General features: G+C 45.5%; 2 protein-coding genes across 5 annotated transcripts in view; both read right to left on the reverse strand.

Moving 5' to 3' along the window:
• CPEB1 (cytoplasmic polyadenylation element binding protein 1) overlaps nucleotides 1-12,445 on the reverse strand; it is a 99,486-nt gene extending 87,041 nt beyond the window's left edge. For 2 of the 4 annotated variants that reach the window (XM_050796144.1, XM_050796141.1), the window contains exon 1: nucleotides 12,250-12,445. In XM_050796144.1, coding sequence (XP_050652101.1) covers nucleotides 12,250-12,264 — 15 coding nt within the window. In that variant the 5' untranslated portion in view covers nucleotides 12,265-12,445. Of the gene's footprint in view, nucleotides 1-4,682; nucleotides 10,625-12,249 lie in introns of those variants that run through there. The other 2 variants (XM_050796140.1, XM_050796143.1) reach the window with 2 other exon arrangements.
• The window catches only part of RPS17 (ribosomal protein S17), a 157,113-nt gene that overhangs the window by 93,847 nt on the left and 50,813 nt on the right, over nucleotides 1-12,453 (reverse strand). The window lies entirely within an intron of this gene.

A 12,453-nucleotide genomic window follows, 5' to 3' on the forward strand; every position in this document is an offset into this window, starting at 1 on the left:
CCTCTATCAGAAAGATGAATCCATCAATAGATACAAGATCTCCTCTCCCTGCATCACCTGACTTTCCTCTCTTCTCCACTGGCTCCTTCAGTTTGTCAGTATGTTCAAGACTCTTTCACCTTAAAAAACCACCATACCTTCCTTGATTTAAAATATCCTCCCAATTCACTGCCGTCTTTCTTCTGCTACACTATCAAGCTTCTCGAAAATGTGATCTTTATTTAACCTCCTGTTCGTCCTCTCAATCTACAATGTCCTGCCAGCACTAATCTCTCCCCTTCCCCAAAAAGACACTAAACAACTGCTCCCAAATTAATGACTTCACAGCTGCCAAACCCAACTGATACTTCCAGTCTATCTTACCCTGCATTTTTGTAGGATCTGACCCTTCAGCTATTCTCCACTCAAGTCAGGAATCACTTTCTCCTGGCTCTCCCTTTCCATTTCTGGTTATTCTTCAGTTTTCACAGGGTACATCTATTGTCCAATATTCTTTTTGCTCTCTTAACTCAGTCTGGAAGAGGAAATACTACAATTTCCAGGACACATTTATGAGAACACTAGAGAATATTTCATACCAAAACAGCTCAAGAATATTGAAAGCACATGGTCACTATAATCGTAACTCTTATCACTTACCTGTCACAATGCTAACTGTATGGACTGTTAGCTCACCAATTTGATCAACTATAAAGGTCCTTCACAACCTGTATCTCAGCAGTGCCCCAGCATAGTATCTGCTGCATTTGCAGGCACTCAATACAGATAACACATGAAAGGCAGACCCGTATCACACTCCTGTCATAGGTATTTTTACCACCTCACTCATAACCTTCATAAATGGTAGTGACTCCTTTCTTAAGCTTTTAGATACATCAATAGAAATATTCATCAGTTCTACCTCTTCTCCCTGTCAAAATTCTCAGCCACTAAAGTCATTTTGGGATTTGGGGTTTTAGGTTTGGACCACAGACCATTCCCCATCAATAAAAACACAAAGGCTCCAGAGTTGTCTCAGTTGTTCTCGGACCTGGTCTCCATTACCTCTCCGTATAAAGCTTCTCAGGCTGCCTTGATGCAGAAGAAAGAGGGAACTTGGAGTCTGGGATTCTGATTTAAGCCCCAGTGCTCCATTAATTGGGGGAACTTTGACCAATATTCTCAATTTCTCTAAGCAGGTCTTTTTCTTTGTAATGTGAGAATGACAGAGTCTCATAAATTCTCCTGAGGAATAAAAGAAACTAAAGGCTCTGGACAGTTGGTCTACGTGACCCTACTCTTGCCCTCACCAATCTGACACAGCTTCCACTACTATCCTTTTTCTGCACTTACTGACAGGGTATCCTTCTTCCTATTTAAAGAGCAAGTTTGGAGTAAATTTTTTCTCATACCCTCAGGGCTTCTTGGTCAGTTATCCCTGCCACAACTCTCACACCTTTGTAAACATGATCAGCTCTCTCCCATGTTTAGAACTTTTCTTAACCCTGCTCTTTAGTAGCCAGCCTGTCTTTCCCTAGCATCCCCATCAGCCTTCTGTATAGAGTACCCCATCTCTACCGCCTTTACTCATCTCTTTAATCCTTGAAGGCAAGCATCAGATGCTTCTCTCCCTTTCCACACATGCTATTCTGAAACACTTTTTTTTCAAACCAAGTTCACTGTGCCTTATCAAATCCTATGGACATTTCCTGAGCCTTTTAAGAGGTCTTCATTCCTACCTGGATATTCTTACAGGATCTTTGGAAAGTACAAATCTAATCACCTACTCCAGAGGGCAGTGGTCCACAACCATGTTGGTCTCAGGACTCCTTTATACTCTTAAAAATTACTGAGGTAATTTTAAGTACTTTCAATTTTAATTACTCAAAAGCTTTTTGTGTAAGTAGCTCATATCAATATGCACCCACTAGAAATAGAAAAGGGGTAGATTTATTAATCATTTAAAAAACCTATTACATATTAACACAATGATTTTCCAAGACAAAAAATAATTTATGGAATGGCATTGACATTTTTGCAAATCTCTTTACTATCTGGTTTAATATAAGATAGCAGGATTTTCTGGTCTGTTTCTGTATTTAATTTGTTGTCGTGTGTTATTCTGGTTGAAGTATATGAAGAAAATCCAGCCTCACACAGATACGTAGTTGGAAAAAGGAGTATTTTAATACCATTTTCAGACAGCTATGGCTATTAATACTACACCAAAATTCTCAACAAATGGTAACTTCTTAAAGATTAGTTACAATATGGAATCTGAAACCATATGTACTCTTCATATGCTGTTACATTAAAACACATGGGTCAATCTTGCATTTTGGATGGATCTTTTACGCCTATCTGATTTTCTATCATATGTTAGTCATTTGACAAATACTGCCTGAATTATGCAAATATAACAGATGTTGACATACTAGTTAATAGTAAATAGTACCACCAATCTCATCAGGGGTCTTTAAGTATTGGGGCAAGTGTCAAGCTCATGTGGTGGCAGATAAAGGTCTTCCAAAATTCTTTTTTTTTTTTCTTTCAGTGCTCAAATTGCATCAGTGGCAACAAATATAGTGAGTTATTTCTTATGAAGTGACTGGATTACTCTGTTAATTTTCAAGAAAATGTCTGCCAAATACCCAAAGTTCAATAACCACAGTTTGTTAGTTGTTGTTCTGGTAAAGATAAAAAGGTGTTTCAAGGAAAAAAAAGAGGCTTATTCTTGAAACTCAGTCACATAAACACTTTTCCTCGAGATAATCACCATACTTGGATATGAAGTAAAAGTACTTTATACTGACTTCTCATTTGTCACACAGAATATTAAAGGCATATATTCAAGGGCTGAGATTTAATGAAATTAATTTTACTGCTTCCTCAAGGACATCTGCAAGTGACACCGGCTTTTCTGGGAATGTGTAGCATGAAAAATACAACGGCTGCTACCACAGTTTAATGACATTGCCCTGATTCCTGCTATGTGCCAGCTGTTTTACCCACCCCCATTGCTTTTGCACTATCGGTACAAATGTCAACACAGTGGGGTGGGGGAGGATAAATCAACCATGTCTTAGAATTATAAAAATACTTCTGACTTTGTGGCCTCTTAAAGGGTTTTGGTGACCACTAGGCAGGCACAGACCTAGCTTGGAGAACTGCTGCCACAGAGTAAAGGCCAAGTTCCTTATCAATAGCATATAAAACCCTTCATGGTCTGGCTTCAGCTTAGTGGCCAAGTTAGAACCCTCCTAGTCTATTCCTACTTTATTCTGTTGTGTGTTCTCTCTCAATAAAAGGGCACTAGTTATGAATATGTATCTTGATCAAGATTCACTTATCTGTATATACCGGAGCAACCACCACACATAGCAAGATAAAGAACATTTCCAACACTCTATAAGGTTCCCCTGTGCCCTTTCCCACACTATCCCCAAACAGTTTACTATTCAGGCTTCTGTTGTTACCAATTAGTTTTGCCTATTTTTGAACCTCTTATAAATGCAATCATGTAGGTATTCTTTTGGGTCTTTTTTCCCCCACTTAACTTAGTATCTGACATGTCTACACATTGAAGTATAGAACAGTGGTTTTTATTACTGTGCAGTACTACATATTAATAGATGTGGATATATGTATTTATCCATATTCCTGCTCAAGGTTGTACAGAAAAGATTTAAAGTAACAGGTCTGACTGGTGTCTTTTAGCTACCATCTGGGAACTTAAATTTTGAGTTCCCACCATTCCCAGAACTGAGTGACTTACTATACCCAAAATGAACAAACAATATGGTTTACGCTGAACATGGGCTTTCCTCCCGGATTTTGGTACATTTCAGGCAGAGGCTACCTATTTAACCATTCCTCAGACACCTACACGCACACACTCTCTCTCTCTCTCTCTCTCTCTGGGTGCCCAGATTCTAACAAGCTATTCTGGCTGGCGATATTTTACATATGTTGTCAGCTGTAGGGAATTAAACTATGTCCTGTTTAACTCTCCCGGGAAAGGAATATTGGAAGCTTGTACCAGACTTCACCCAATGTGCCTTTTCCCTTTGATGGTTTTTCTCTGTGTCCTTTAGCTGTAAGCTTAGCTATGAGTACCACTATACGCTAAGTCCTGTGAATCTTCCTAGTCAATCATCTAATTTGGGCACTGTCTTGGGGGACCCAACATAACAGGCGTTTATTGTTTCGTCCTACTTTTAGGGACAGGGTCTCGATATGTGGTCCAGACCCGTCTTGAACTCCTAGGCTCAAGGGACTCTCCTGCCTCAGCCTCCCCAGTAGCTGGTGCTACAGGCGCCATAACCAGCTTGCCTTTTCTTCAGATTTTAAATATTATGAATAAAACTGCTGTGAATATTCTTGTGCATGCCTTTTTATACTCATATGTACTCACTTCTCTTGCATATAGGAACACAAGTGGATCACTAGGTCATAGGCTAGTATCCCTTGTGCTTAAAATTCTAGCAATATTGTACTTCTAGTTGCCTAAAAACAGCCCTGTTTCATATCTCCTTGTCCTTACACGTTATTCCTTTCGCTTAGAATGTCCTTCCCACCCCCTACACACTATGCCTGTTTTGGCAATAACCTTCAAATCTTTTACCTGCCTAGTTCTGATGTTATTTCTGATGAGGAAAAGGAAGAAATTGGTTCTGTTTTTATATCTGTTGGGTTTAACATACCTCAGACACATGCATTCCGTAGTCCAATCACAAGTATAAGTCTTCAGAACAACCAAGGCTAAAGAACTCAATCTAAAACTTGGGCACACAACAGACAACTGGTGCTTGCTTCTACAGAACACATGGGCCTCCTGTATATATAAGGAGACAGGAATGATCCAACAGGGTTGAACTGTGAAGAATGTGGCATTTGGGGAGAAAAGGAAACCTGCAAGTACCAAGACAAGACAAGATTGATCAGATAAGAAAAAAAGAAAAAGGAAACTAGAGTCTTACAAACCAAATGGACATTTTAAGTACAACAAGAGAGCAACACAGCAGAGGTGAGAGTGTATGAATTTTAGAAAAAGTACTACTGTAGAAATGAGAAAACCCGGGTTCTAGTTCTGTCTTTATTCCCTGCTCACAGTATAAATTTAGGGTAATCACTTTTCATTCTAAACTTAATTCTCCTAGTCCATGAAAAGAGGATGTCAGAGATTATAATCTGGCTTTGGTGTCAACTCTAAGTTATATGTAGGAGACAGGTCTCTAACACGTTTTGAGCTTCAAAACAATTCCAAGATTACAGCTTAAAAAAAAAAAAAAAAAAAAAAGCCTCAGGAGAAAGGGCAGACACACCGGGGAGACAGACAGATGATGGAAGGGCCAGAACCCAGGAGCACAAAGCCAGAATGCAGAGAGCACAGGTGTTAAGTAGTAAGAGATTAAGTGTTCTGTAAAAAGACACAAAAAAACCAACCTGCCCTTCAAAGTAACTGTTCTCTTCCAACAGAGGAGAGCTACCCCCACACTTTTATCAAAGGGGATTGTACGCAGTGGGGCTAAATCTGTCAGGATGGTACATAAAGCAGCATATTATGCTGGCCAAGAATAAAGAAACCAGTAACACTATTAGTGAAGTTACTCCCAGAATCAATAGCTACTTGCAACTATGACCCATTTTTAGCATACAAACCAACCTTTAGACCTGCCCTCTGGGGATTCTCCTGTTACCTCAAGGGAACTCATCACGAATGCCTTAAATCAAAACAAAGAGTGTTAACTCACAATTTAAAAGGACTGTTCCACCATTCAGGAATACAAAAAAATAAAATAAAATAAAATTCAAAGGTTATCCACGCCTAAGTGTTCTCCTGAACTACTGAAAGTAAAGCTCAACACCATTCATTCAGTCAGGAATCCTCCCAGGTCCAAGTTAATCAAAACCACATTATATATTAGGGTGGCAAAAGAATCCCTAACATTGGGCTTTAAAATGACACCTAACAAAATTCATTGGAAATTACATCTACAATGTGAATTTAGCACTCTGAAACTTGGATACTTTTAACAGCAAGTCAGACAATTTTCCTATGAAAACAGGAAATATTACATACATCATGCACATTTTACTTCATTCTTTTTCAGCTAGTTTACTATAACTGAGAAATGCACTGTTGGGGTGGGTCCTATCTTCAACATAAAAACCTTCAGTCTACAGAACCTGTGCTCACAGAAGATAAGATACTCTCATAAGCAGGTTTAACTAAAAAACAGGCTGCAACAATGCAGGAAAAAGCTAAGGGCATTTCCAAAACTGCAATGTTGGGTGCAAAGGAAGCAAAGTTCATAGTGACCAAAAGACTTTAAGAGCCTGCATGGTGGCTCATACCTGTAATTCCAACACTCTGGGAGGCTGAGGCAGGAGGATGGCTTGAGCCCAGGATGAGCCTGGACAACATAGTGAAACCCCATCTCGAAGAAAAAAATTTTTAAACTTAGCCAAGCATGTTGAATGACTGTAGACCCAGCTACTTGGGAGGTTGAGGCTGAAGGATCCCTTGAGCCAGGGAGCTTTGAGGCGGCAGTAAACTGTGATTGTACCACTGCCCGCTGGCCTGGGTGACAGAGTAAGACCTTGTCTCAAAAACAATCTTTTTTTTTTTTTTTTTTTTTTTTTTTTGAGATGGAGTCTCGCTCTGTCGCCCAGGCTGGAGTGCAGTGGCCTGATCCCAGCTCACCGCAAGCTCCGCCTCTCGGGTTTACACCCTTCTCCTGCCTCAGCCTCCCGAGTAGCTGGGACTACAGGCGCCTGCCACTTCATCCGGCTAGTTTTTTGTATTTTTTTAGTAGAGACGGGGTTTCACCGTATTAGCCAGGATGGTCTCGATCTCCTGACCTTGTGATCCACCCGTCTCGGCCACCCAAAGTGCTGGGATTACAGGCTTGAGCCACCGCACCCGGCCTTCAAAAACAATCTTAATAATAAAATCTTAAAAGGCTTAAGAAATGGTAAAGGGTGCAATCAGCGCTTCTTGGTCTTAATTCAAACGAGAAGCAAAATTCTTTACATAACCTCCTCTACCATAACCTCTAGGTACAAACTTCTTCCAACCCTTTAGCCTCAGGGGCTTTCTGGCAAATTCTCCCCAGAGCCAGTACAGTTTATATACTGCCTAGGAAAAGCAGATTTGCAGAACAGGATGAGATTAGCACAACTTCTCCATAGCAGAAAAAATAATTTGTTATTTGATCCCATGATTCTTTTACTGCCTCCACCACTAGCTACTAAAGACAACAGTCTAAACATTAATATGTAGGTTTGGTGTCCATTTGTCTCAAACTGTAAGACAGAAGTACAAATAATCTAATTTTCCCTTAAAATAAACATAACTTTAGAAAATAATCATTTAGCTAAGGGACCTGAAACCAATGAATGAGAAAGTTTGCACAGACAACACCTAACATTATAAATGCAAAAATAATACCAGCAGAAAGCTACTTTAGTCACCTCACTCTTCCCCTCCCCAGTACACTCCACACCCCCAAATCCACAAACACTGAACTCATAGCTGAGTGCTTTGCTGGTAAAGGTTGCTAAGAAGCAGCTAGAAGCAAATAACATTTTAAAGTTTTCATCTTTCCAAAAACTTTCCAGGACACAGGTAAGAAAGCTATCTAGCTTGTGTCTCACAGAAAAAAAGCTATCTAGCTTGCATTCTCACAGAAAAAAATTCTTTGGCAGAAGCTCTGAATATGCTTTTTACTCCTTTAAATCCTTGAGAATGCAGCCAGGCACAGTGGCTCACACCTGTAATCCCAGCATTTTGGGAGGCCGAGGCAGGCAGATCACAAGGTCAGGAGTTCGAGACCAGCCTGGCCAATATGTTGAAACCCCACCTCTACCAAAAATACAAAAATTAGCCGGGCATGGTGGTGCGTGCCTGTAGTCCCAGTTACTTGGGAGGCTGAGGCAGAAAAATTGCTTGAACCCCAAAGGCAGAGGTTGCAGTGAGCCGAGATCGCGCCACTGCACTCCAGCCTGAGCGACAGAGTGAGTCTCCATCTCAAAAAAAAAAACAAAAAAATTTCTTGGAAATGCAATATAGGAAAAAAATATACATACCCCTTTACATCTATAACTTTGGTTGTGTACAATGCTGGGATTCTAAGTTTTATCCAGAATTGAAACCCCAGTCCCTCATTTCTGGGGCAGGGCTATTTTATGCCCTGGGAGCTTATCTCAGAAGATTTTACCACATACTGCTTTTAAAAAATTTTTTAACCTTTATTAATTCTTCCTGGAAATTTGAGAGACAGCATTATGGGAATCTTAGCTAAGACAGACAAAGTGAGATTTAGTAAGCTCCATTTTACTTTCACGGGTGTTAAAACAATTATGTAATTTCAAATTTGCCTTGCCTCAGACAGAAAAAGTTACTGAAATTTTAACTGTCCTGAAAAAAGGAGTCTTTTGTGCAGAGGGTTGGGAGGGTCACTCCCACAGTGGGAGGAGCCTGCCATCTCCAGACCTCTGGCTCTCAGGATCAGCTAACTGCTCTGACATACATTGTGGAATGATAGACACAGCACATTCCTTCTGACATCAGCACTGCTGTACTAACACTCAGAAGACCCACACTGACTTCTACAGCAACTGGGATTCCTGCCAATGCAGTTAAGGTTCACTTTGCCTATAAATGTGACCAGCTCCCAGACCATTTTCTACAATGTATGCCACCAATAACCCCTTGATCCTCTGACATAACAGAACACACATAATACACTGGACTATGGCACCAGAAGACCTAGGTTCACACTAAATTCCATCACTTAACAGCCTTTTGACTTGATTTCTAAGCCTGTTTCCTTTTTTGCAAAATAGCGGGGAAATCCAAAAGGGATGTATTAAGACAGATTCCAAACTAGCCTTCAGGTTGAATCCAACATTAAAGACCTGTTACATTTGGTCCATAGCATTTAAAATTTTTTTAATGCTACATTTAAAAGTCAGGAGATTCATCAAAATAGAGATAGCCAGTTTAGAAGCAAGTCAAAGATCCACCAACTCTGGGCCCACAGTTTTGCTGGGCAACAATCAGCTAGCGGCTGCTCCATTCAGAGAGGCATATACTCTGCAGTTCAGAAGCCATTACTTTTCCTTCCTCCTCCTTTGCTCATTTATGTTACCTCTGGCCCCGGTAGGGTTTGAGTTTCCAACCCATTTTAAAGACTAAGAATAAAATTAATGGTTGTGGTCAGTGAAAATGCTTATTAAGGCAGCTGTTATCATTAGCTCACTAGTTAAGTTTGGTACTGAGCCTGGAGTCTTACTACTTTATCTTCCTCCTCCACTTTTTGCTTCATGGGCACTGGTTTGTGCACTACAGTGAAAGAATAAGCCCAGAGAACCATTCCTGTATCAAACGCCTATGGCTTAACCCAAACTGCAAACGTTTCCATGATTATTCACAAGCATCAGCTCTCCAACCTCCGATGTGCTGCACAGGCTGGTACAACCTCCCTCCCACACATGGGAGCTTAGACCACGGAGTTGTTTACAAGACAAACCCTTCAGAGGAGGGAAGCCAAGTTTTGTTTTGTTTTTTATGAGACGGAGTCTCGATCGTTGCCCAGGCTGGAGTGCAGTGGACGATCTCGGTTCACTGCAACTTCCACTTCCTGGGTTTAAGCGATTCTCCTGCCTCAGCCTCCCGAGTAGCTTGGATTACAGGCGCCCACCACCACGCCCGGCTAATTTTCGTATTTTTAGGAGAGACGGGATTTCACTTTGTTGGCCAGGCTGGTCTTGAACTCCTGACCTCAGGTGATCTGCACGCCTCAGCCTCCCAAACTGCTGGGATTACAGGCGTGAGTCATGGCGCCCAGCCATACTTTTTCATTACAAAGGTTGACTTACATACGGAGTAGTCAACTTCCAAATTCTACTTCTATAAACTGAGCAGGCACTGCCAGGCCACCCAAAGTTTAAATCGCCCTGACAAAAAATTTAAAAAGCGAAACTGGGCCAGGCGATGTGGCTCACACCTGTAATCCCAGCACTTTCAGAGGCCGAGGCGGGCAGATCACGAGGTCAGCAGTTCGAGACCAGCCTGACCAACATGGTGAAACCCTGTCTCTACTAAAAATACAAAAATTAGCCGGGCATGGTGGCACATAATCCCAGCCACACAGGAGACTGAGGCAGGAGAATCGCTTGAACCGGGAGGCGGAGGTTGCAGTGAGCCGAGCAGTGAGCCGAGATCACACCACTGCATTCTAGCCTGGGTGACGGGGCAAGACTCCGTCTCAAAAATAAACAAATAAATAAATAAATAACCAAACTACAACAACGTGCTCTGGGAATACAGTTCGGCCACAAGCTCCATGGGCTCAATGAGGCCAAATAAAAGACCAGTGATAAGTCCCCAAAACACCGTCCCCAGGGTTTTCCGACAGCCAATAGCCCCACTGAGTTCCACAGGCTTTTCTAACTATGCAAAAAAACAACCAGGAAAACAATCACCGACTTGAGGTTTCCAAGGTTGGGTCCTGTTCGAATACATTTTTATTTTTTAACCCAGCATGTGTCCCTAAACTCAAAAGGAACATGAGCTTCAGGGTGCAAACTGTCCTTACCAGACACTTACGGCTGGCAAGGGACCGCACCGTCACCTGAGGGGCAGGCAAGAGGCGGGCAGTGCACCTGTGCCTTCCAGAATAGGAACCCCACCCACTTGCCCCTCTTCCCCACCAACGACACAGCCCAGTAGTTGACTCAGGTGCCAGGAGAGAGCGCGGGGAGGCAGGGCGGTAGCCAGGGAGACCAAGGGAAGCGGTTGCCAGAGAAATGCGGCATCAGCCAGGGCCGGGGCTGCAGGCGCGGGGCGGGGGAGAAGGGACGCGGCCTCCTCCCAGGAGGGCCTGGCGGGAGCCACCCCGGCTTCTAAGAGCGAATTCGGCTCCCGACTCTCTTCCCCATGGAAGGAACCCCAGCTAACAGCACGGTGCAAGGGACCAGGGCTGCAGGAAGCAAAATGCCCCCCGAAAAATAAGCACCCGCCCACGAAAGCACCCAAGAGTCCAGGGGTCCGCCTGGCTTTTCTCGGTCACGGGGTCAGCGCGGCGCCGCTCACAGGGCCTTCTGGCCTCACTGGATCCCCTAGGAATGAGGTAGCAAAGCCTCGGTCGTCTCAAGCTATGAGGAACCCACGAGAGATGAAAAAGCTCCGGGGAATGACGCCGGGTGGGACACCCCAAGGTGAGGGCCCCTTTGTGGGTGAGTCCCCCCACTCCCGGGTGACTCCAGGCGGGCACTGGTCTGCCCAACCAGCTCGTCATCCGGGAAGCGACCCGTCCAGGGCCCCAGCCGCTGCTCCGCCAAACCTGAGGCCGCCCCTGAGTCTGGGCACCTGACCTCGTCCTGTACTGAGGAGAATGACCAGAACGCGAGGCCACATGCACCCGCTCGCCAGGCTGAGGGTCCGGACAGCACAGCCCAGAGCGGGCTCTAGTCGCTCCCCGCCTGTGCCACCTCCGCAGCCTGCAACCCTACCCCTCTCCCGCCCGTGCCCCAGGACCCACCTCAAAGCCGCCAGCCCCGCGGGTCTCCCGGGCTCGAAGCCCCGCCAGTCTTCCGCCCTCGCGCCACACTACCTGGTCAGCCCTGCCCTCAGGACTCCCTCTCGGGCGCCAAGCGAAGGTGTGAAGCCACGTGACCTGCCCGGGATTGGGAAGCCGCACGAGGGGCTTGATCCCTACACCTTAAAGGGGCCCAGACCGCCGCCGTCGTGGGGCTATCCACGGAACACCGAGTCTACGTAGTCAGTAGCCCCGCCCCGTCCCGCCCGGGTCCCCCCACCGCGCGCCGGGTGCGAAAGAGACCCGCAGAGGGGGGTGAGCTTCCAGCGTCCCCGGCTTCGGGTCTCCAGTGCGACGGCAGTGTGAGAAAGAAACGTTCCGGGCGCCGGTGCTCCTTTATGTCCGGTCAGCTCCCGTCTGGACGTAACGCTCGAGACCGCCCAGAGGCCGCAGTGCGGCTCGGAGGCCCCACCGGCCGCCCCCACAGGGCTGCGGCGCCTTTAAGCCCAAAGGCCCTGAGTCACGAGGAGGCTCCCTGCCCCCCTCGCCCTCCACCCCTCCACGAGGCCCCACGCCCGCGGGCACGTGACCGCGCCCCGCCCGGGACTCGCGCGCACGGGGCGGGGGATGGGCGTACCGCGGCACCGGACCCGGCTGCGCGCGGACCGTTAGCTAGTGCGGCCGGGACGCGGCCCCGCCCAGGCAAGCGGCTGGCGGCTCTTACCAGTGGGAACGCCATGGGGCCGGTGTGGCCCTGCGGGGCTGACGGGCTGGCCGGCCAGCCGGCGGGCGAGAGACGCGCACGCACGTGGGCACTATTTTTGCAGCGAGCCGCACGCAGCCCAACACCCCGGCAGCTTATGAAGCTCCTCCGAGCCGCTCCTCGGAGCCGCCCCCCGGCCGGATGCGGAGCACCTGTGTCTGCCCC

Source organism: Macaca thibetana, chromosome 7, assembly GCF_024542745.1.
Source record: "Macaca thibetana thibetana isolate TM-01 chromosome 7, ASM2454274v1, whole genome shotgun sequence".
Taxonomy (NCBI): domain Eukaryota; kingdom Metazoa; phylum Chordata; class Mammalia; order Primates; family Cercopithecidae; genus Macaca; species Macaca thibetana.